Raw genomic sequence first — 21,729 nt, 5'->3', positions numbered from 1 at the left:
AAAGAAGGAGGCTGCTGCTTAGCAATAGTGCTGGCCCAGTTTTTAATGAGACTTAGGAGAAGTCTGTTTGGGTTTTAATGTTATGCTAAAACCATGAGTGTTTTGTCCAGTAGACAGGACATGTGTGATACTGGAGAACACAGTATAAATGCTTAGGACAGCTGTGCATACCACAGCTGATTTAGTAGTTGAAGAAACTTCTATTAGTGATGCCACAAAATGGGCAGTTTAGTTACTTAGTGAAAGGCATGCCAGAAACAGCGTGACAGAATAGTTTAAATGTATTTTCTGTAGCTCATGAAAGAGCATGGCAAAAAGTGATGCTCATAGAACTTCCAACCGCCAGTTCTTGACCCACTTAGTGTTATTTATTGCCTTCCTCTCCAGCATTGCCTTAGAAATCTGCTACTCTGGCATGAATTTGGAGGGATTAAAAAAAATATATGTATTTGCTGAAGTTTTTCTTTACTGCCACTGTGCAACTTGTGCCTCTGATTACTAATTGCTATTAGTAGACTTGCTAAGATTGCATATCAAAGGTTGTGTAGATAGAGAGGCTATTTTAATATTGATCACAGCAATTTTTGGATTACTAATGTATCTATTGTGCTAAAATAATAGCCTGACAGTACAATGCATGTAGCTGCTTTTAATTCTCTTTATTCCCTGCTATGTCACTCTGCTTTAAGCTCCTTGCAGCAAAGGCTTGTTCTGGCACAGCACTATGCACGTGGGATTGTGTGTTACAACAGGAATTGCTGTCCCTACTGAAGGCTTTTATGTAAATCAAAGCTTGTTTACCGCATCTGCGTCTTAGATTAAAGAGAATTAATTTACGTCTAATGTTGACATGCCATTTCTGCTCTGGGTAAATGACAACCATTAAAAGTGATGGTTTTCCCAGTGCTGTTAAAGGCTTTTTGTGAGCTACAGATTTTACAGTGCAGGCAGCTATGACTTGCATGTTTTAAGAATGGCTAGCTATAGTAATTTGTAAATGAGCTTGAAAAACATCACTTACACTCTTGATCTCATTCTCATGTCATCCTCTTAAATCTGTTCTTGGGCATCTGGCTTTTGAAATTATGAATTATGATTCAGAATAATTCAGAATTATCATCTGAATTGAGAGATGTTCTTGTTTACAATCCATACAGCGCTCAGCTGAGTCAAGGAAAGTTCAAAATTCTAGTTGTGGCATGAGCTGGTGAAAGATGTGCTGAGTCTTGCATGTGTCCTTGTGGCACAGCTGTTTTGGATGACTACTTGGTGAACCTTTCAGTGCCTTTGTGAATCCAGTGAAGGGCTGGGGCTGCCAGGGTTGGACTAGCTTCTCATTTTTCAGTATGTGGTACTCTTATTGATGATCAGGGGATTGGGGGAGAAAATTTATTTTCTCTTAACTATATTATTGATGATTATTGCTCATGAAACTCTAGGCTTTGTACTTGTCCAAGTGTAACCAAGCTTACGTGTTTGCTGTGTAGAGCGGCTGACTGTTCAGATGGAGGAGGGGAAGGTGCCTTTGCAAAGGTGCGGCGGCCCAGATTTGTATGCACCCTTCCCAAGGGCTGGAAGTAACTGCTATCATTAGGTGTCTGTTATCTCATCCTGAGAGGGACATACTTGCCATAGTTGTAGAAATGTATCTTATCTGGAGAATCCGAAGTGAGGTAATAAGTTACTCCCTGTTTGTTGGTTTGTCTGTTAAGGGCTTGCAGCATTTAAGGCCTTACTCTAAAAAGTAAAGAACTGAAATCAAGATACTGGATGCACCCAGCTGTGACAGTTAATTTTGATGTTAGGAGCTGCATGTTCGCTGTGTCTTCTAGTGCAAAAATCCAGCAGTGCTTAAAGCCTCAACCCTGTAAAGCAATTGTTCCAGGTTTAAACCTCCATTTGAATTTCAGAGGGAGCTAAAGGCTGATGTTCTAAGAAATACTGATTGAATCAAAGTTAATTTAAGTATTAAGAGTGCCCTCCTTGAACTGTTGTCTCAATTTTGGACTTTACTTGGTTTGGTGCTATTTACCATAGCATTAATGTTGTGTATGGTGGGTTTTCCCGAGTTTGAGTTCCAAAACTAGAGTGGATGTAAAAGGTATGCAGTTATGTCACTACTTGGTTTTAATCTGCATGAAGTGGCTTAATTTTGGTGTTTCAAAATATCATGAAAGTAATTAAATATCGAGGAGAATATTATTGCTTATCAAAACAGGTTAAAAAAAATGCACAGTTTGTAGAGGAAAAATGGAACTGCGAAACTAGTGTTGCATGCTGCTTTGTCATGACCTTGATGTTGTTAGCCATGGGTTTAAAATATAGCAATTGCTTCAATAAAATGATAGTCACTGTGGTACTAAGACTCTACTCTTTCAGGTGTGAGCTTTTTCATGTTGGTGACAGTTTATTGTGCCTACCAAAATGAGTTTGTGGTCTATGAAAGGGATCATTATAAGCTGCCGGAATGCAAGTGTTTGAAAAGGTGGAGATTGTTAGAGCATTTTTGTACCTCACAAATTGGATGGTAGAGTCCTGTGCAAAGCTGTCAAGCCTGAGATTTGTTTTCTTTTTGCTAATAATCTCTGGGGCTGAAGATGTACCTCTAGGTGCATCACTTAGTAGACATTCGAGATGTGATAAAATGGAAGCCTGTAGACATTTACTGTTTTCTAGTCACCTTGATTGTGTCTAATGTCTGCCTTTGTATTCTTTTAATATGTAAGCCAACATCTTAATGCACGAAGAATAACAGAAAAGTGTTAATAAGCTGTTTACTTTCTCAAGTATGGTTGAAATCTTAATTAGCAAAAGGAATGTGACTTACCATGTGGTAAATATCACCTGGTACTGATTCAGAGTTTCACTGAAAGAAGTCCTATATGCCACAGCCTTGTTCTTGTGGGATTCTAATGAGCTAAGTATTTCCAGTGCATCCTCCCTGCAAATAGACTAACCCTCCTGCTGTTTTGGCACTCAAACTGGCTGTCCCAGGATCTAGTGTCACATCTTCTCTTCCCTGCTTGAGAGAACCATTCTTCATTTTTGCCTTTTCACATGTTCCCATGGCTGCTTCCTAATCTCAGTTTAACAACTGTGTCTGTTGTTTATTAAGAATAAAAATCCGTAGCACAGTGTTGGAATGGTCAGATGTGCAGTTACACTGGGAGAAGTACGCAGTGATAACCAGAGCAGAGCTTTTTGAGCTTAACACTTTGGACTGTAGTACTATGTGACCTAGGACAAACTGTTCACCCTCATATCCTTTTTTCCCCATTGCACAATGTAGATAATGATACTGATCTCCTCAGTAAAGTATGTTTTCTAGGAGCTAAGCAGAAATAAAAGGAAAAGGGAGATTATATTAATTAAAAAAAAAAAAAGTTGTGAGCTTAGTCCTCTTTTTTGGAGAGGGGAAGCAGGCAAGCTGGGAACTTTGTGTGAACTAGTTTTTACTATTCTGTTTGCACATCTATCTTATTAGACTTCCTGAAGTTGCAGCTAAAATTTTTATGAAGTAATGTTTTATTATGTTTGAGTTTGAAAGCATTTGAGTTTGAACTGCTAAAGTTTCATACCACCTTCTCTTGTAGGTACTGCCGTGGTTTAATGCTGAATGTTGCTTCCATCTACAGCAGCTGGCAGAACAGGATGTTCGCCTGTTGTAGACAGTGATACATTCGGGCTTACTAGTTTGAACTCTGAAGTTTGGTTTATGCTGAGATGCAAGGCTGAACTGGATCAACCAAAGTGCAGACACATTTGTTCTATTTTGCCACCTCATTAAAGACACTTTAAAGCCTCTGACAGAGGAATTGTACAGATATTTGTGGAAATAAGCAGCTGCAGATAAACTTGCCAGAGGATGTTGGTTGGAACAGGATGATGTGAATACTTTTGAAAACTTAGTGCTAAATATAGGTCTGAATACCTGACTTAATGGGTTTGGAATTCAGTTGCATTCTAATTAGAATGTCTTTGGGTGTAAGGTTCCAATAACTCAAGATGCATTATATATGAATGGTGGCTTCATCAAGCTTTCATGGATTTTAGTTTGATGTTCCTAATATGGCAATTTCAGCTGCCATGCCTGTGTTTCTTTCTTCATATTTAGCTAGCCCTGTTGAACTCAACAGTCCTAAAAAAGTTTATTTTGTGCTAATGTGAAAGTGTTTTCAGGATTTCCATTCTTGGGGTTTTTTTTCCTATTGTGAATACTCTGGCATAATACAATTATTAATACTAACACTTTTTGAAGTTGCTATTTATCCAAATGTGGATGAAAGCAAGGCTTAAATTCTATTCTAATAACATGATTTAACAGGAATGCATACAGACCTTTAAGCACAGATTACCACAGTATCAGAGATTAATTTTAGAATTTGTTGGAATACATAATTCCAACACGTTTGGTAGATATGTTGGAGTGTGCTGCTGGCTTTTTGTCAAATAGAGATTTCAAATACAGCTCAACTGCACTTACCTATTGCTGTGTATCTGTGTGGTAGTTACCTTTAATTGTTAAACATCTCATTTCAGTACGAGGATGTCGTCCTGGGAAGATTGTTCAGATGACCGAAGCAGAAGTTCGGGGCTTGTGCATAAAATCACGGGAAATATTTCTTAGCCAGCCTATTCTCCTGGAACTAGAGGCACCTCTGAAAATTTGTGGTATGTAAACTAAATATGCATGTGTTTTCTGTAGATATTTTAATCTAGTTGTGTACTGGGTGGATTGGAAGGATACTGAGATAGGCAAGTGACCTTGACTTGGGTGGTACGGATTAGAGTGAGGTCTTCATGAGAAAAGGCAGTTAGCAGTTCATAGATTGCTGATGCTTCCAGTGCTGTTCACAAACCAGTTCCGTTGGCAGCAAGAGCTGCTTGTGCCCTCATCTAGTGCAAATTTTGCAGCCCATCCCTTCTACTTTCCTAGGGATTGCTTGCACAGAGCTGCTACTCTTTCGATCACTATTTCAAAAAGCAGGTAGCTTTAAGACTAACAAAAGTTTAATGTTGTAGTATTCTTCTCTGAAGCATAAGCAAAACAAAGATCTTTACATGTGAGATGGAACACTTCAAAAGTAGTGTTGAATAAAGCATTGTTAGTCATTCAGTTGAAAAGATAAAACTGGATGCAGACTGTTAAATTAGGATTAGTTACCATGTAGTAAATTCCTTGAGCTTTATAACAAGTTTTAACATTGTTATTGCTGTCAAATATGGATAAAACTAAAACGTGCATGTTCTTTACCTCTCTAAACCTTTACAAGATGCTAGACTTCTTCAGAAGTACACTGTTAATAGGTATGCAAGCTTGTTAAAAACTGTTGTAAAAGCATTGTAAATACCGGCTTGTAGTCATCCTTCAAGTTATTAACAGCAGACGCAGTCTTAGAAGGCATAGAATTTCTTGAATTAGGCTTCTTAAAGTGTGATAATATTGAAATAGAAGCAGTCCTTGAATTTGTTGTTACTTACATGCTCGAAGATAAACTAGCTTCTTCCTAGGCTTCTTCCTGGCAGACCTAATGTAGTGATGTTTCTTTCATTAAGCTAGGATATTACCAATTAAAGATATTTTTTAAAAAGCACTAATAACAAAGTCATTTTTAAATGACTAATTGCTTGGTAGGATGGGGAGGAAAAGCCAGACCAGCTTGCATAATGACATAAAGCTGAAGGTAAAATCCAGATTTGCCACGTAGTGTTTATGCTATGCTGAAAAGGCTACAGTAGTCTTATCGTATTCCTGGATAAAGAAAAAATGAAAACTCATAGGTTGTACATAAGTCAAGGTCTGCAAAGTATAATTAGCCTTCTTCAGAGTGTGATTTGCTTAAATCGAGGTAGTTGAAAATACTGTTAGATGCACAGTAATAGGGTAGTAAATACACAGTTAAATAAGGCATTTGTTATTTTAAAATTGGAGTCCAAACACAGTGATAGCACCAGGAAGTGTCAGGTGCATCTAAATTTAATATTAGAGCAATTGTCAAAGATGCATTTAGATAAAAGTGAAAGAAAGATGATTGCTTTCACCAAGAGCAAAATACGTAGCTGTACTGCTTTGATCTACTATTTTAGTGTTCAGGCAATGCCTGAAGAACCATTACAGGATTGTCTTCTCTTGTAATCAAGTCAGTTCAAAATAAGCTTTTGCATCTTGAATGGCTGTGTTTTAATGTAAGATGAAAGATATTCTTATGTAAACGCTCATTTATAATAGGTGCACTTTTTACTGTAAGGCTTTGTATCTGGTCGACTTCAACTTGTGCCCATATGAAGCTGTATTTTAAAATGCCAAGTGTCTTGAATGGAGTAGTAAGTGCTTTGTTCCCTTTACAAAGTTGTTTCTATGAAATACTCCTTTACTCTTTAAGTGCTTTGATCTCTCTGGCTCATGTGTGCAGTTTAAAGTAGTTCTAGACAAAGAATGCAATTATAATATTCTTTCTGAAGTATGGTTGCTTGGTAGTTAATTCTGATGGTGGTGAAGTCTGGAGAATGTATTGATAGTGTAGTTCTGGAGTACTAGACTCAGCATAGCAATGACTTGTTGAGGGGTCTTCTATGTTGTCTTCTGTTTATGACCTGGAGACTTCTAAATACCAAGCAGAATAGGAATTGTTCTTGTTGCAACATCTGTGAAAATTATTTTAGCAACTGAAACTTCAGATTGTGTCTTGAATTGGGTAGTAGGTAACATTCCCTGTTATTAGAGGAAAACTGGAAAGTGTTTCTTCTCCCTGAGAGAGAAATAGTTGTGCAAGAATGCTGCTTAAAGGAATTGCGTTTCTCATGGAAAGAGTAAAGAGGAATATAGCTATGTACTCTGCTTACCACTGTATGCTTTAAGAATTGAACTGGAGACCATGCAGTTCTGTCAACCTTTTTTCTTTTTTAAGGTTATGGAAATAGTTGTAGAGACGTGTGTTGGGTTTTTTGCTTTTTTAAGGCCAAGGTAGCTCGTGCTCTACTGGAGAATAGCTGTGCTTAAGCTGGGATTTTGCCACTGAACAAGCAGCAAAAGTGAAAATGCATTTATGGAATGCTTGGTGTAAGGGACTAAAAGGCACTAAATTTAAACAGCATACAGCTCTTACTGAAGGCTTCTTGCACAGCTGTATTTGCATTCAGTCACTTTGGTAATGAATTCTGCAGTCAGCTGGAATACATTGCATGTATTCTAGGAGTTCCTGTAGAACAGCTTTGGTATCTTCTTTGACCTTATGGGCAGCTCACAGATAATTAGTTTTGGCTAGTCTGATATGGTAGGCTGTGGTGTTGTAATTGCCACACAGAGCTGTTCCATGGAAAGCCTTCTTAATTTTAAAGCTGGCAGTGTGGTGAGTGACATGGCAGTCAATTTTCCTAAGATATACCTGCAGCATTGAATACCTCATTAGGGATATTGGTCTTTCATTCCCTGTACTGTTTTTATATGAATAATTGTATTAAAGGAGGAGTTATCCTAAATGCTGGAGCATGGGGATCTTGGTACAGCAATGTTATGGGGGGACAAGTAGTTGACCTTTGATGTAAAATGCTCTCTGCTAGCACAATGTGCAGTTTCTCTCCAGTCTGTCTAGATTCTTTACTGATGTTTTTGCAGTAAATAATGTGATTTAACTTTTTGTTAATACATTGGCTTCCTGGCCATGTAACTCAACAACAGTTAGAGGTTGTTTTTCTCACCTTGTTTTAATTTGAACAAATTAGAGCTTGGTTAGAAAGCTTAAGTTTAATTGCGAAGACTTCTGTAGCTTTTGGTTTTCAGATTGGTTTCATAACTGACATAGCAGTTCTGCAAATACTGTGAGTTATTTACATTTAGTGAGTACTTAAGTTTGCAATGTTAACATGGTTCTCACTTTTCTGATATCTAATGCCTATCTGTTTTTAAAGGAAATATTTTAATGGGGTTTTTTTAAAATCAGTTAATAAAAAGTGACTGGCTGACTTAAGTTCTTGATTTGTGTCCTCTTTATGTTGTTGCATTAATCCTTGGTAAACATTTTCTTATTTAGGTGATATTCATGGTCAGTATACAGACTTGCTTCGATTATTTGAATATGGAGGATTCCCACCAGAAGCTAATTATCTTTTCCTTGGAGATTATGTAGACAGAGGCAAACAGTCTCTGGAAACAATTTGCCTATTACTGGCATATAAAATCAAGTACCCGGAAAACTTCTTTCTCTTAAGAGGAAATCATGAGTGTGCTAGCATCAACCGGATCTATGGATTCTATGATGAATGTAAGCAAAGCCTCTTTGTTTTGAAAGACTGTTACACACTAATACTGTGTTTTGGAGACGCTTCTAGAAGTGATTCTTGCTCTGCAAGGATTTTGGTATTCTGTGAACCTGCTTTGAAACTTTCTCAAAGTACGCTTCAAACGAAGTTTAAAGTTACCATAGAGAATTATTTGCTCTGCTGTCATTGAAAAGCTGTTGAATGAGATTGAAAACTAAGTAGGCTAACAGAAAAAAAGCCTTGTGAAGACAGTGTGCTAACATTTTTGGTTGGATTGTGTGATATGTATTGCAGAATGACTTTAAGAAAACGGCCTTCTCTTCCTAATGTTGCATGCTGTTCTTGTAGGCAAGCGGAGATTTAACATTAAGCTGTGGAAGACCTTCACAGATTGTTTTAACTGCCTGCCTATTGCAGCCATTGTGGATGAGAAGATCTTCTGTTGTCATGGAGGTAAGCTGGCGATTGCTTTTAAAGGCTGTGTCAAAACTGATCTTTGGGTGAGTGCTATACCAAATGGAGTGTGGATGTGCATGCCTGATTTTTAGCTGGAGACGTTTAACATTGTATTGTCTGTCAAGGTCGCTGTTATCCCTTGTGCTTTTCTGTGCACCTGGCAGCAGACAGATGTCATCCTTCCCGATGCACATGGCCCTCTGTGCCTGAGGGGCAAGTGCATCTGTAAGTATTTCGCATCAGTGTGTCCCTCTCTGAAGGATGCTGAATGCTACAATTCTTGCCTAATTTGCCACGTGACTTGTTGCTATTACCATCTATCAGTGCAGCCTTAGCTAACATTGGCATCCCTAGCAGTGAAGTGAAAGAATAACTTGTACAAGTAACCACAGCTCCTGGCCTCTTTAGCTGGTTTCATAAGGTGTTGGTGGAAGTGACCTCTGAAATCACATAGTCAAGCCTGTTGCTTGAAGTAGGACATTAGTTACCATTAGAGGAGGTCAGCCATGGCTTGCTCAGACTCCATAAAACCTTTCCTGTTGGAAAATCTATATTCTGTGGGCACCTGTCCCAGTGCTGCCCTGTTCTAGTGAAAAAAGTGTTTGGTGTTGGATCTGACTGAGGCTTGTGACTTGTCTGAATATTGGAACTTACTTGGGTGTATTTCTTTGTAGAAGGGGACTCCCTGTGTTTTTACAGGCAGTGATGCTTACAGGTTTTTGGAACCTTGGAGAGTCAGACAGTTTACAACAATTCCAAATAACTTGCAGTAAGAGCCATCCTGCCTTTTTGCAGCTGTCTTTGCAACTGCCTCCATTAATAAGTAACTTGATGCCTTGCACTGAGTGGTCCAGAGATGGTCTGGTAGGTGTCACACTTGCATTGTCAGTGAGATAATTAGAGATTAGTGGAAGTGAGAGCACTGCAGAAACCTTTAGTTTGACTGAATGCACTCAAAATTCACGAGCAGACTCTTCTAGACTTTGTGAGGTTGTCTTGATGGCTGCCATCCTGCCTTTATTAATATACTGGTATCTTCACAAGAGCTCTGCCTGTATGGGCTGTGCTGTAAAAATGATTCTGGCTCTTCTTGCATCTTATATTTGAAAGCTTCGGCCTTCAGTGCCTGCTAGAATAAGCTATTGGAGTCTTATGCATAATATGCTCTGAGGTGTTGTCATGTCTCTGTAAATCCAGAATTAATACAGTGATAAACAGTTGAGTCTGACAGTCTCCAGGTAGCACTGACATGTTAGAAAAAGTACTTGTTTTCTCACAGGTCATCTTTTCATCTTGTTCTCAGTGTGGCGTCTTTTTTTCTTTAAGAACTGTTACCTATTTTACAAGCTAGATTTCATTATTTTAAAAATGTGAGATAGAAAATCACTTCTGCACTGAGGTAGCCAATTATCATGGCTAAAACCATTTAATAAATTTGTTTCCAAAAAAGCTGTCAAAGGAATTATTCTTTTACTATCATTATACTTTTTTTTTTAATTTGGGAAACAGTAGAGAATGAATGGTGACAAAATACTGTGGTGTTTCAGGCAAGTGATTAAGCTTAGGTAATCAAGGAAGCTTTAGCAGGTAGTGTAGAATGCTGTGTTTTGTGACAAAACTGTTAGTTTTATATGTATATGCACTTGAGACCCAAGCTATGATTAAGAAGCCTAGAAAGCCGTTTTTCACGAAAAAAACCATTCTTTATTATAAACGTATTGGGGGCATTAACCTCTTGTTTAATCAAGTAGGAAAACTTTTATTTTGTGCATAATATGCTTTAAGGATCCACTTACAAAGAGCAGTACTTAATACTTTAATGTATGCTAATTGTCCCTTAAACTTGTACAGGCTTCGTCTGTAACTGAAATTAATATCACTCACAAGTGATCTGTGGCTGTGAAATAAAAAGATTACTAAATGTGCTGTGTGCTCGTAATAAATTAAAGTGGACATTCAGCACATAAATAAGTTCTGCCCTTTTGCACTCTTCTCCAATCCTGTCCAAACTGCATTCCAGATCCCATGAAGTCATGGACTGTCAACGCCTTTACATGATGTTACTACTATAATAAACACTGAGGCAGCAACACAAACCATTCAACTCTGCTGGAGGTTGCAGCTAGCTTGTAGATATAAGGTAGGTGCCTTTTTTACTATATTGCGCATTTTTGCATAGTTTATTCTAAAAATATTGTCCTCTGGGATATATAATAAAACTTTGCAAAACCGCATAACATAGTAAAACAAAAGGCACCTAACTTACCCAGTAGGCTATCTACAGTAGCTTCAAATCCATCCTGAGTTAGCTTTTTTACCCAGACTTTTCTGGGCATCTGCCATTTTGAGTTCTTTGTCTCACAATATAAATCAAACCTCTCATGCCATCCCTGTCTCCAAATGTTCATGCTGCTGAAAGAACCTTTCATTGTATCCTTCCCATCATCTCCCTCTCTCTTCCTTGTCTTTCCACGTTGCTCATACAGGTCATACTTTGGCCTTTTCTTGAGGCTGCCCTCTTGACTTAGTTCTGACTTTGCTCTTTATCTCGCTTCATTAAAGCTTATTCCATAACCATTCCCGACTTCTCCCTTTTGTGCTCCTTTGTATTCTGTACAGTATTGTCCTCTTATCTATGACACCACTCTCTAGTTTTAATCTTTAGAGACCTTATGTGACTACTTTCAAGTTTCTATAAATTAAGTCCATGTTGTAGTGTCATGTTGATGGAACACATTGGTCTTGCTGCATTTGATTTCAGCTGTGAGATGGGAGTCACATTTTCAAGCTCTGGAATTTTGTTTTTCTTGTGACATTAATGATAACGAAATGTATTTTAAAATGAAGTCTACCTGATAAAAGACCTGAGCTTCTTGGACTACACTATAAAAATAAGTAATCACTCTTAGTTTACCAATTCCAGAGCCTGAATTTGATTAATCTGCCGGGATTAATGACAATTCATTTTCTGTTTTCCCTTAGGGAAAGGGTGCTCTTACAATTCGAGAAGATAGTACACTGAAAGATATATTTCAGTATACTGAAAGATATATTTCAGTATACTGAAAGATACTTTTTCTGTGCTTAGCTGTCATTATGTGACAAGACAACTTAATTCAATTATGTGCTTTTCAGTTTTCTTTCAGTACACAGTAGGTTGCAGCAGTCACTGTAGCGGCAGCAGCTTGACAGTGAGCTTTAGTTGCCTCTGTATTCTTATTTCCTTCATTTAATTTTGTCTGTGAATTTGAGACATTAGCTATTTCGTTTTGTGCAGGGGGAACTAGGAAGATATTTGGGGAAAATAAAACCTCTTGAGTGGTTACAAAGAGGGCTACAAACATGTAGGCAGTTTTGTGTGATTTTCCTATTTTACAGTGGTGTAAAACAGCATAAAAATTAACAGCTACAGGGTTGAGACATGGTTTGTAATAACATATTTTCTTTTAAATAACTTAATGTTTTGGGTGCAACCTAAAACACTGAGAGCTGCAACCTCAGAAGGTAACAAACTGGTTGTGCTTATTTCACTGAGATTGTTCACTACTATCTCAGGGTGTGGTGCTGGGCAGAATCAGAGTAGAATCCACGTGCCTTTGTGCTAATGTAATCTTCATAAATCAGTTCTGAAGAAGGGGAAGTGCTAGATTGGTCAAAGTTTAAAAGCTGATTATCTACTCGAATTTATACTAGTATCCCTGTATTGTTGTGTAAGTAGAACTGACTAAAACTCCTTTGATATACTGTGTAATGCAAGATTTGTGCCATCCTTCACAGCCTCAACGTAATATCGTGAAGACAGCTTTAACAAGCTGATGAGAGTGGAAGGTTTTAGACTTCTTCAGCAAAAATAATCTAAAATTTAATACTTGAAGAAAAGTACCTCAAGTCTTTCTGTCAAATGCAGTGGAGTCGTTGTTCCTGTAACATAAGCATTGCCACTGTGCAAACTGATGTCGGCTGAAATTGTTTTATACGATGACTCCTTTCCAATGACGTTTTCTTCTCTCATGTTCAAAGTTCTGGACTGAGTCAAATGGATGTTGTTTGCTAATATGAAGTATGTTTCATCACAAATTAGGTCTTCATGCTCTATTTTAAAATCTGCAGTTTTCTTAATGAGGTGATCTTGGCCTAAGTAATTTAAGTCATTGTAAGACCCTTATTTAAGGACATGTTAAGATGCTAGAGCATCTAGTAGGCTCTCTTTCATGCCTGTTCCTGTATGCCTCAAGTAGAAAAGCTCTAGAGCGTGTACTGTTCAAAGAGTGGTTTGGAATCCCATGCTTTATCTTTGACTACACGTTAAAGAGCTGTGTCTCTGTGATAAATGAGCTTTTGAGTAATCAAGGTACTGTGGTTTTATAAATGACTAAGCAGCTGAGCTGTAGTTGATGAACACACCTCTGTGCTCATTTGTTGCAGTTGCACTGTCTAGTTAGTATTCAGTGACTGCTGCTCAGCTGATGTGTGGTAAAACACTGAAGTATGGCGATGTGACTTATGATTCCAGTCATACCTGCAGCCTGCTTTGGCTTTTGATCTTTTAAAGCTGGGTAGGGGATTTTCCTTTAGCTTTTATAAAGTAAAGTGATTGTAAAAAAGATTATCTTCATCCAGTTTAATTGTGTTAATGGGAATGCTATCCTTCACTGGTTCTCTCTAGTAAGCTGATGAAGAGAACATACTTAACTGCAGAGTTCTGTGCTGTGTGGTTAAAAGGATGGTAGGAAAACAAGGAAAACCCCTTATTGATTTCAGATGTGTTATTATCTGTCCCTCTGTTCAGGACCTTAATTGTCTTATAGCAAGCTGTCTTGTTTATATTACAGTGGAAAAACTGGATGCTGTATGACTTGAACCTCTAACTGTCTGGAACCCTTTTTACAGGTAAAATCTGTAGATGAGTCACTTGTTTTCTTGTACTTACAGGACTGTCTCCAGATCTCCAGTCAATGGAGCAGATTCGGAGAATTATGAGACCTACAGATGTCCCTGACACAGGTGAGTGACGTGGAATTTACTGTAAATAGGTCTTAATGATGAAACAAGTTTAATGAATTTTTGTACAGGCAGTGCAATCGCTTAACACAACCTCTGTTCCCAGTACAGTGTTCCTTGATGTCTATGCAGGGCATGAGTCTTGATTGCTAAGTTATCTGACATGTTAGAGGCCATTGCCCACATTCTTCTTGCTTGTCATAAGAGGAGGATATGTTATCTGAGCTTGGATACATGATCCATGTTTGCCTTAACAAAGTTAGAAATCTAATGAAAGCTCAAATGAAACTAAACAGCTAGTTCTTTTTCTTGCCTTGATTAGGTACACTCAAACCTTTTAGTTTATCAAAGAACATAACTGTTTAAAGCTTACTGAGTATTATTTCAAGTGTTTGGGCTTCTTTCTACTTGGGGCCATGTCTCTTTCCTCTTTAAATTTGTAAAGGATAGCTCCCGCTTCACTGCAGTTGAGTTTTCAATTGCTTGTATCAATGTGCTAGTCCTGAAATTTTCTTCTACTAACACATTAATACTGTGCATATAGATGTTGGATGCAAATTGCAGGTGCTTTCTGTACAATATTATTCTGAATGGTTTATCTAATCATGTTCCTCAGCATACCATTTATTCCAGATTTTGTTACTAGTGGGTTGAAAAGACTGTCAGGCGGTACCATGGGATATTTTTTTAAAATGTTGATATCAACAGTGATCTGAAGTTAGTTTTCAGAGGAGGTAACTCATCTAAACCTTTTTTGGAACACAAATTACAATTACAGTTAAACCTTGGAATAGAAGAATTCTACTTTCTGTAATGTTCCTCAGTGCTGATGTGTAGGAGGGACTAATATTAATATATCTACTGTCCCTTAAACAGCATTTCTGTGCAAGCTGATGTATACACACTTGACAATGAGAAGCATAGCTAGACTCCAAAATGAGTGTTTCTGTAGTACTACATTGTTCTTCCTTTTATGCTACTTAAAATTCACTCAATGCATAACCAGATAAATATCAGTACAAACGAGTCAATCCTTGTATGTATCAGGGTTCTCAGAAAAGGTAGTTCTATTCAACAGGCTAGTACTACTACTTGAGCCACCCTGACTTCAAGAATGCCCTTGCAGAATGTAATTCTGGTTTCCATGGACACTCCACTGAAATCATACGTATTCTTAGCATCTCCTAAAAATAAGTATAGGGATTTTTTAAAAAGACTTTTGATCTACAGAGTGATTTGCAGTCTTAATTTTGCTTTCAGAAGCAATAGTTGGATGTTTACCAGCAGGGGTAAAATTAAATGTCCTGTCAGATGCATGTGTGCATATAGTACAGTGACATAGAAGGTCTTGGCCTTTTGGACCTAATTAAGGCAACTGATACTATAGAATGGAAGTAAATCTCATGGAAAAATGGAAAATAAACTGAAATGGTCTCACTTTTGTGAAAGTTACAAGCCCTTAGAAGCTGTGCCTTTGTGGAGGGATGTCCCTTGGTGAATGTGTTCATACAGAAATTCTTGGTAGGTGTTTGTATGGCTTGTGCTGAAAAGATTAGATCATCATGATAGTTTTTTCTGGCCTGATGGGGGAAAAAGTCTTTTCAACCTCAACTGTGATTTGAAGACTTCTTATTTTGGTGGCATTTTTATGGGGTTTGGAAGCTGTTCACTCAAATCTATCTTTGTATTCCAACTTAACACACTTGCCTTTGGTAACAGTTAAAGTATTTGTGTTTTGTGAGGCCAAGGTATAAATGATGTGTTTTGGTCAGCATTGCCAACCATTTGCTTATTAGGAAACTCTTAACTCCCTCTTTTGTATAATCTTCAATGCTTCATATCAGCTGTGTTACAGTATGTTCCTGGTCAGCCTAAGCTATTGCAATGGTAAATGTTTCATGTTAAAATATAAACCTACTTGGGCAAATTAGTTTAGACAAACTTGTTGCAGGGATCTGTTTCACCACTGCTAAAGATTATAGGATAGAATTGCCTATTGCTGTGTATAACCCTAAAGATTATTTGATTCTGGGGAGAGAATAGGAAGTGCTTCCTAAGTATCTGAGGCAAGCAGCTTCTGTCACTTCTTGGAAATTCAAGATAAGAAGCTGTTAGGGATTGCAATGCAACTATTCTGTTTTGTAAAGCATGTTATTCAATATAGAACTAAATTTCACTAAAGTTTTTGTCATACACTGTATTCAGGAGTTTATTTCTAGGTGGATACTTTATCTAAAATGCAGTTGTACTTGCTCTATTCTTTGTCTTCTAAAAGCAAATAAAATTTCAGCCTCTGCTAGAGAGGAACTGTGACTGACCTCAAAGACCATTGGATAGCTGTATGTAGTTACAGAACGGTCTAGTTGCACAGTAGGTTTCAGGCATTAGTTTTGCTTGGTTACAACTTGAAGGGTCTGTTATTTAAGAAATAGTCTTCAATATTTTGTTTAGCAAATAAGCAGATGTAATTATAACTCAAACTTCTGAGTGCCAGATAAAAGAGCCTGCTGGCATCTCCTTCATATTGTGAAATAGTGTTCTTAAGTATTTAAATGCCTATGGGTTTGCCATCACAGGTAAAGGAAGTACAGTTTCATGGAAAACTATGAAATACACTTTGAATGCTTTTTGTTTGTGTTGTAGTTGAATTAGCCTGGTTCTTTCTCATGTGGAAATGCTTTGAAAGTTCTAGGTATAAAGGCACAGCAGCTGATCTAGAGAAATTTGGTTTTAATTCCAGAGTTAGTTGACCTTTTGTTGGCAGCAAAAAAAAGATCTTGACTAGTGCTAAAATGCCAGAGAGGTTTATTGTTCTAATTTAGATTCCAGACTGGTTGGCATGAGGCTTTTTGAAAAGTCAACAGTAGTCCAAGCAAACAAAAAGTTTTACCTGAAACAATATATCAGAATTTTGCTATGTTAAATTTTTGATTTGCCCCGAGAAGTTGTTGATGCCCCCTCCCTGGAAGTGTTCAGGGCCAGGTTGGATGAGGCTTTGAGCAACCTGGTCTAGTGGAAGGTGTCCCTGCTGATGGCAGGGGGGTTGGAACTGAATGATCTTTCAGGTCACTTCCAACCCAAACCATTCTATGATTCATGTAAGGTTCTTCATGTTTGGCAACAAAGGTAAGAATCAAAGCTGTTCCATGTTCGGAAGCTTGTGGTATAAGTTTATTTGCTGTATTTATGAGTGACCTTGCATAGGATTTTAAAAATTTACTGCAGCTTTCAAACTAGGGTTTCTTGCTGAGCTATGAAACTGGTGGTTGCCTTTTAAAATGCACCTACCGCAGTATTTTGGACTCCTCAAATGCTCACTGTAAGCATGATGAATATTGCAATTAAATATTATTTCAGAGAACTATTTGACTCTGACTTGTTTCATCTCAAGCTACCATCAGTGGTGAGGGGAGAAAATCTCCAAACTTAGGCAGACCATATCTTTTGTCTGAGTCTCAGTTTAACTGTTGCTGAATTTGTTGCTAAGGCAATTTTCTTTAGGAGAGCTGCTCTGGTAATTGCAATAAAACTATTTTACATTATAGAATAATACTTTCTAAGACGAGCATCTTCACTTGTATTATCTTTTAAAGGCTTGCTGTGTGACCTGCTGTGGTCTGACCCAGACAAAGATGTACAAGGTTGGGGTGAAAATGATCGTGGGGTCTCTTTCACTTTTGGTGCTGATGTGGTCAGTAAATTTCTGAATCGTCATGATCTGGATTTGATCTGTCGAGCTCACCAGGTATGAATTATGCTGCTGTTGCTTCTTAAAACCTCTCCTCCTTCTGCCTCTTTGGTGCTGATTATCAGTAGGATATATTTTAACTTATTTTACATTGTGTTATTTTTAGGGAAAAAAAATCTTCCTCATGAAGGGACTATGAGATTGTTCTTCTGTTGACTCATATTGAACTGTCTAATGTCAGTGAAGTAAAATACTAACACTAGATTTCCCCATTGCTCTCTTTCTTTTCTGTCATCTGTTTACTGTTAAGACTATTTTATATAAACATCAGAGGTAAAGTGTCCAGGTTTAAAGTGGCAAAGTGACTTGAATTCCAGATTTATACTGAAGTTTTGGAGTACTTCCATTATAGTAGTAGCTGTCAGTTCTCTGGTAGTTGTGGCTCAAGCTCTCTCTGCTTCACTTCATGGGAGTATTACATGCATTTTGAATGTTTCTACAAACAAGTCTGTACAGAAGATTTCATGGTTGCCTTCATTTTTCTTCAGCTATCTAGAGTACTATGGCATAGATTGTTTGACTTACTGAAATGTGCAGGAAGCAAGGTTATTTTTGGCATCATCAATCTTCATGTACATTTTTTTTTTTGCAGTTTTTATTAAGTTACTTTAAGCAAGTGTCCTACTTAGGTGGACATCAGGGTTCAATTTCCTGTGTAACACTTCAGTTTCATTATTTAGTCAATTTTAAAAGGTTTCTCATGCTGTGAAACAAATTAGGCTTTTTATTCTGTGTCACTGTTAGGCTTCAGTATACTATCAGAACGCTTAAATCTTTCTCCTTGCAATTTTACTGCTAAAACATTAGAGAAGATGTCCTTGTGTAAAATGAATATTAAGATTTCTTTGTGTGATCAACACCAATATAAGTGCAACTTAACTATTACAGTTGCAGTGAAGATGGTATCCAGACCTTGTGTGCTCTGAACTAATAGTTCAAACATCCAAATTCTGTGTATAAACCATGAAACGCTGGGAATCTTTAAACTGGCAGCGCATAATCGGACTTCGAGTATGAAAATATTGAACAGTCAAGCTGATGCATATTTAACATTGGAAGCGCCAGACGGGTTAAGCTACCTGATTTGGCATTCAGTGTGCAGATAAGACAAAATGACTGAACCTGTCCTGTCTGAAAGCCAAGACATAAAATATCTTTTTGATGAGTTCTTGTCATCTCTTGTAAGATAAGGCCTGTTTGTCTCAACACTAGTTTGGTTTTTTATGCCTTTTTTTGTGAGCTGTATTGATTTCTCTGGTGTTGACAGGTGGTTGAAGATGGATATGAATTCTTTGCTAAACGGCAGTTGGTCACCCTATTCTCAGCTCCAAATTATTGTGGAGAGTTTGACAATGCAGGGGGCATGATGAGTGTGGATGAAACTCTGATGTGTTCCTTTCAGGTATGATTTATTTGTACATTAAATATTACTTTAGATTTTGGGCTGTATGAACTGATTTAATCTACTTGTTGATGTGCTCATGGTTAGTCTAGGGTAGTATCCTTGAGCAACAGAAAGGACAGCACTGCAGGCTGGTGTTTGTGGACAATTAGAACTGCAAACCAGCTGTTCTCCAGAGAACTGTATGGGATTTGCTGTTTTCCAAACTCCTGCATATTAAGTTATTCCCTCTATTCAGATATTTATTTCAAAGTTTAATTGGGTGACTCTTTTTAATAATACCTAGTGAACAGGGTATGTAATTACACAGAGTAATGGAATATTGGGACTTTTTAGTGTGGTTACTGTGACCAGATTTTAATCCCTACTCCTTCCTGGACATGTTTTCAGCCACTTTTGTTTCCCCTTCCCACCCTAACACAGTGGTAGAACTAAAAGGATTTACAAGTAGTAGTATTGTTGTATGTAGGGTTAAGAAATTGGTAGGATTATGATGTGATTCCCTACCATCCCTGTTCCTGTTGAATGAGATTTCGTGTTGACTTAGCAGTATTTGAAATGTTCTTAGTTGTCACTGACTCAAGAGCTTCTTTATTTTCTCTAAGATATTGAAACCATCTGAAAAGAAAGCCAAGTACCAGTATGGTGGACTGAATTCTGGTCGTCCAGTCACTCCACCTCGCACAGCTAATCCACCGAAGAAGAGGTGAAGAAAGGAATAATGTAGAAACACCATCAGATCTGTCAAGGACAAAACTCCATATTACAGTATATAATAAGTGTGCACTGTAAAACCATCCAGCCATTTGACACCCTTTATGATGTCACACGTTTAACTTAAAGAGACGGGTAAAGGATCTTTATTAATTTTTTCTAGTAGAAAGATGTGCGACACTGTATTGTAACAAGTATAGCTCCAAGTTCTAATATCCAGCATAGAGTAAAAAAAAACTATTAGGAAAAAAAACTATTGCAACTACATATTCACATTTACCACGGTTTTTAAAGTTGACCAACATCCCAGTTAAAACTTGATGTAATAGTTAAGCCAGATGAGAGCATGATGTTCCATTTGTGTAAAGTGGTCTTATTGTTGCTTGATTGCTTTTACTTTGGTTATTTTGTAGCTAGAATGATGCAAATATGGTATCTAGTCTTACTTCCTGGCTCTCTCTTTGAAATTGAAATAAGGAAGGGGCTTTTTAGAACAGCCATTGATATCTTATCCTCCCCCTAGCCCCCCACCCCATTGTTCATAATAATGCCGCCCAAATGTGTGCCCCATTCTAATGCAAAGTTTATCGTATTGTAGTGATTAAAAGGCAAACTAAGTCCAAAATGCCCAGACTGGACAGCTTGACAGCCAACATAAATTGGGACAGAAAAAACCTGTCTTGATTTTCTTTTAACCTAAACTGCCACACCATGAATTTGTGCACTACACTGTTTTAAATTATTGACATTACACTGTGCAGTGGCACTTCATTTAACTTAAATAGGACAAAAATGGTGTTGCCTATTAGTTGGTAACTTGATTATGTGGTACCTTGGCTTTAGTTTTATTAGCATGAAACACCTTTGGCATGCTTAGCTTCCAGGTAACTCCCCTACCTGCATCAAAATTCATCTTACATAGTTCCACAGAACATGAAGATCCTTATTTGCTAAGCCTTTGAAAGCTGACATTCTTTTTCATAAGAGGGTGTGTTTAAATGGATGTTCATCAACAGACAATAGGCTAGCTGAAGGGTGGTGAGCTAAAAGCGCTACAGGAATGTCCAACATGATTATAAGGCTTATGTCACGAAAGATTATCCTTTGGATTTTCATGATCAAATTTCACATACTATTGTATAGACTTCTGCTTTGTAGTGTACTATAGTAGCAATAATTTCTGTACATGATCAAGAGTTATGCAGTATTTCTTTTCAGTTCTCTCCTTTCTTAAAAGAGTTAACATTGGCAAAGGGCAAGATACAGAGAGGATATAAAATTTATAGTAAGATAAATGAAAGGCACAGATTTGTGATGCTTTAGGATGCAATACTTAAGGGATATAACTACAAAAGCTTTTATTGAATATTGTCAAATTTGTAAGATTCTTTGGGGGAAGGCTTCAGATTTATACCATTCTAAATGTGCATCAGTAGATGTAAAACTCTTGACTTTAGTATTGTCTTTGAAAATGTTAAATTGAGGATTCTGGTAACTTACGTTTTATGAACTGGCACATTATATAATGCAAGAGATATATTGATTTCTGACACAGTGAGCAAGTTCTTTAAAATTGATTTAAGTCTCTTTTCTAATTCCATTTTGTTTTAAATGCATATTTTAAATGTAGGTTTTTTCATTTAGTAAAAGTTGTCTAATTCATTTGAATGAAGTCTGACTGGTTATTTTAACATACCTTTCTGTTACTCAAGAAGTGTGGAGTTTGTTGTTTAAAAAAAAAAAAGAAAAACAAACTGATAGTGTATAAATCTGTTACTGATTTATATTGGATTGGTCTGTGGTTTTGAACAATGGTTTAATTTACCCCACCTTGAAGCAAGCACCAGAATAAAACGATGAATTAGATTTCTCCTGATGTTGCTCAAAGACACTTGTTCTTGAAAGTTAGTGATAAGAGCTGTGTAAGTGAGAGTAACTTCAGTTTGTGACAAGGTAATTGGTGAAATCTGTTCTGTAAGCCTTGACGGGGTAATTTCCTGCTCTAAGTCGTTGCTTACTTGAGGTTTAGTTTTACAAGTTCTGACAATGCTGGGTTTTACCAAGTGCTGGCCTCTTATTATAAGAAGCATCATGTTACCAACCATCCAGATGGACACTTCCCAATTTTTTTCCTTAGTTTCTGGAACAA

The 21,729-nt window shown here is 37.4% G+C and overlaps 1 protein-coding gene across 1 annotated transcript; it reads left to right on the top strand.

Annotated features, from left to right (window-relative positions):
• Positions 1-2,467: 2,467 nt before the first annotated feature.
• PPP1CB (protein phosphatase 1 catalytic subunit beta) lies at positions 2,468-21,248 on the top strand. The gene is made up of 8 exons (XM_010169351.2): positions 2,468-2,527; positions 4,509-4,671; positions 8,031-8,261; positions 8,608-8,712; positions 13,648-13,719; positions 17,310-17,461; positions 18,732-18,866; positions 19,472-21,248. The coding sequence occupies exons 1-8, from the start codon at positions 2,468-2,470 to the stop codon at positions 19,574-19,576; spliced, it is 1,023 nt and encodes a 340-aa protein (XP_010167653.2). The 3' UTR covers positions 19,577-21,248.
• Positions 21,249-21,729: the final 481 nt, after the last annotated feature.

The sequence above is a fragment of the Antrostomus carolinensis genome, unplaced genomic scaffold, assembly GCF_000700745.2.
Source record: "Antrostomus carolinensis isolate BGI_N321 unplaced genomic scaffold, ASM70074v2 scaffold8906, whole genome shotgun sequence".
Taxonomy (NCBI): Eukaryota; Metazoa; Chordata; class Aves; order Caprimulgiformes; family Caprimulgidae; genus Antrostomus; species Antrostomus carolinensis.
This window is presented reverse-complemented; position numbering and strand designations above follow the sequence as displayed.

Coding starts and splice junctions, on each gene's coding strand:
- PPP1CB (XM_010169351.2), top strand. CDS start 2,468: ATGCAAGTGTTTGAAAAGGTGGAGATTGTTAGAGCATTTTTGTACCTC. Junction 17,462..18,731: donor TGATCTGTCGAGCTCACCAG/GTATGAATTATG, acceptor TGGTGTTGACAG/GTGGTTGAAGATGGATATGA. Junction 18,867..19,471: donor CTCTGATGTGTTCCTTTCAG/GTATGATTTATT, acceptor ATTTTCTCTAAG/ATATTGAAACCATCTGAAAA.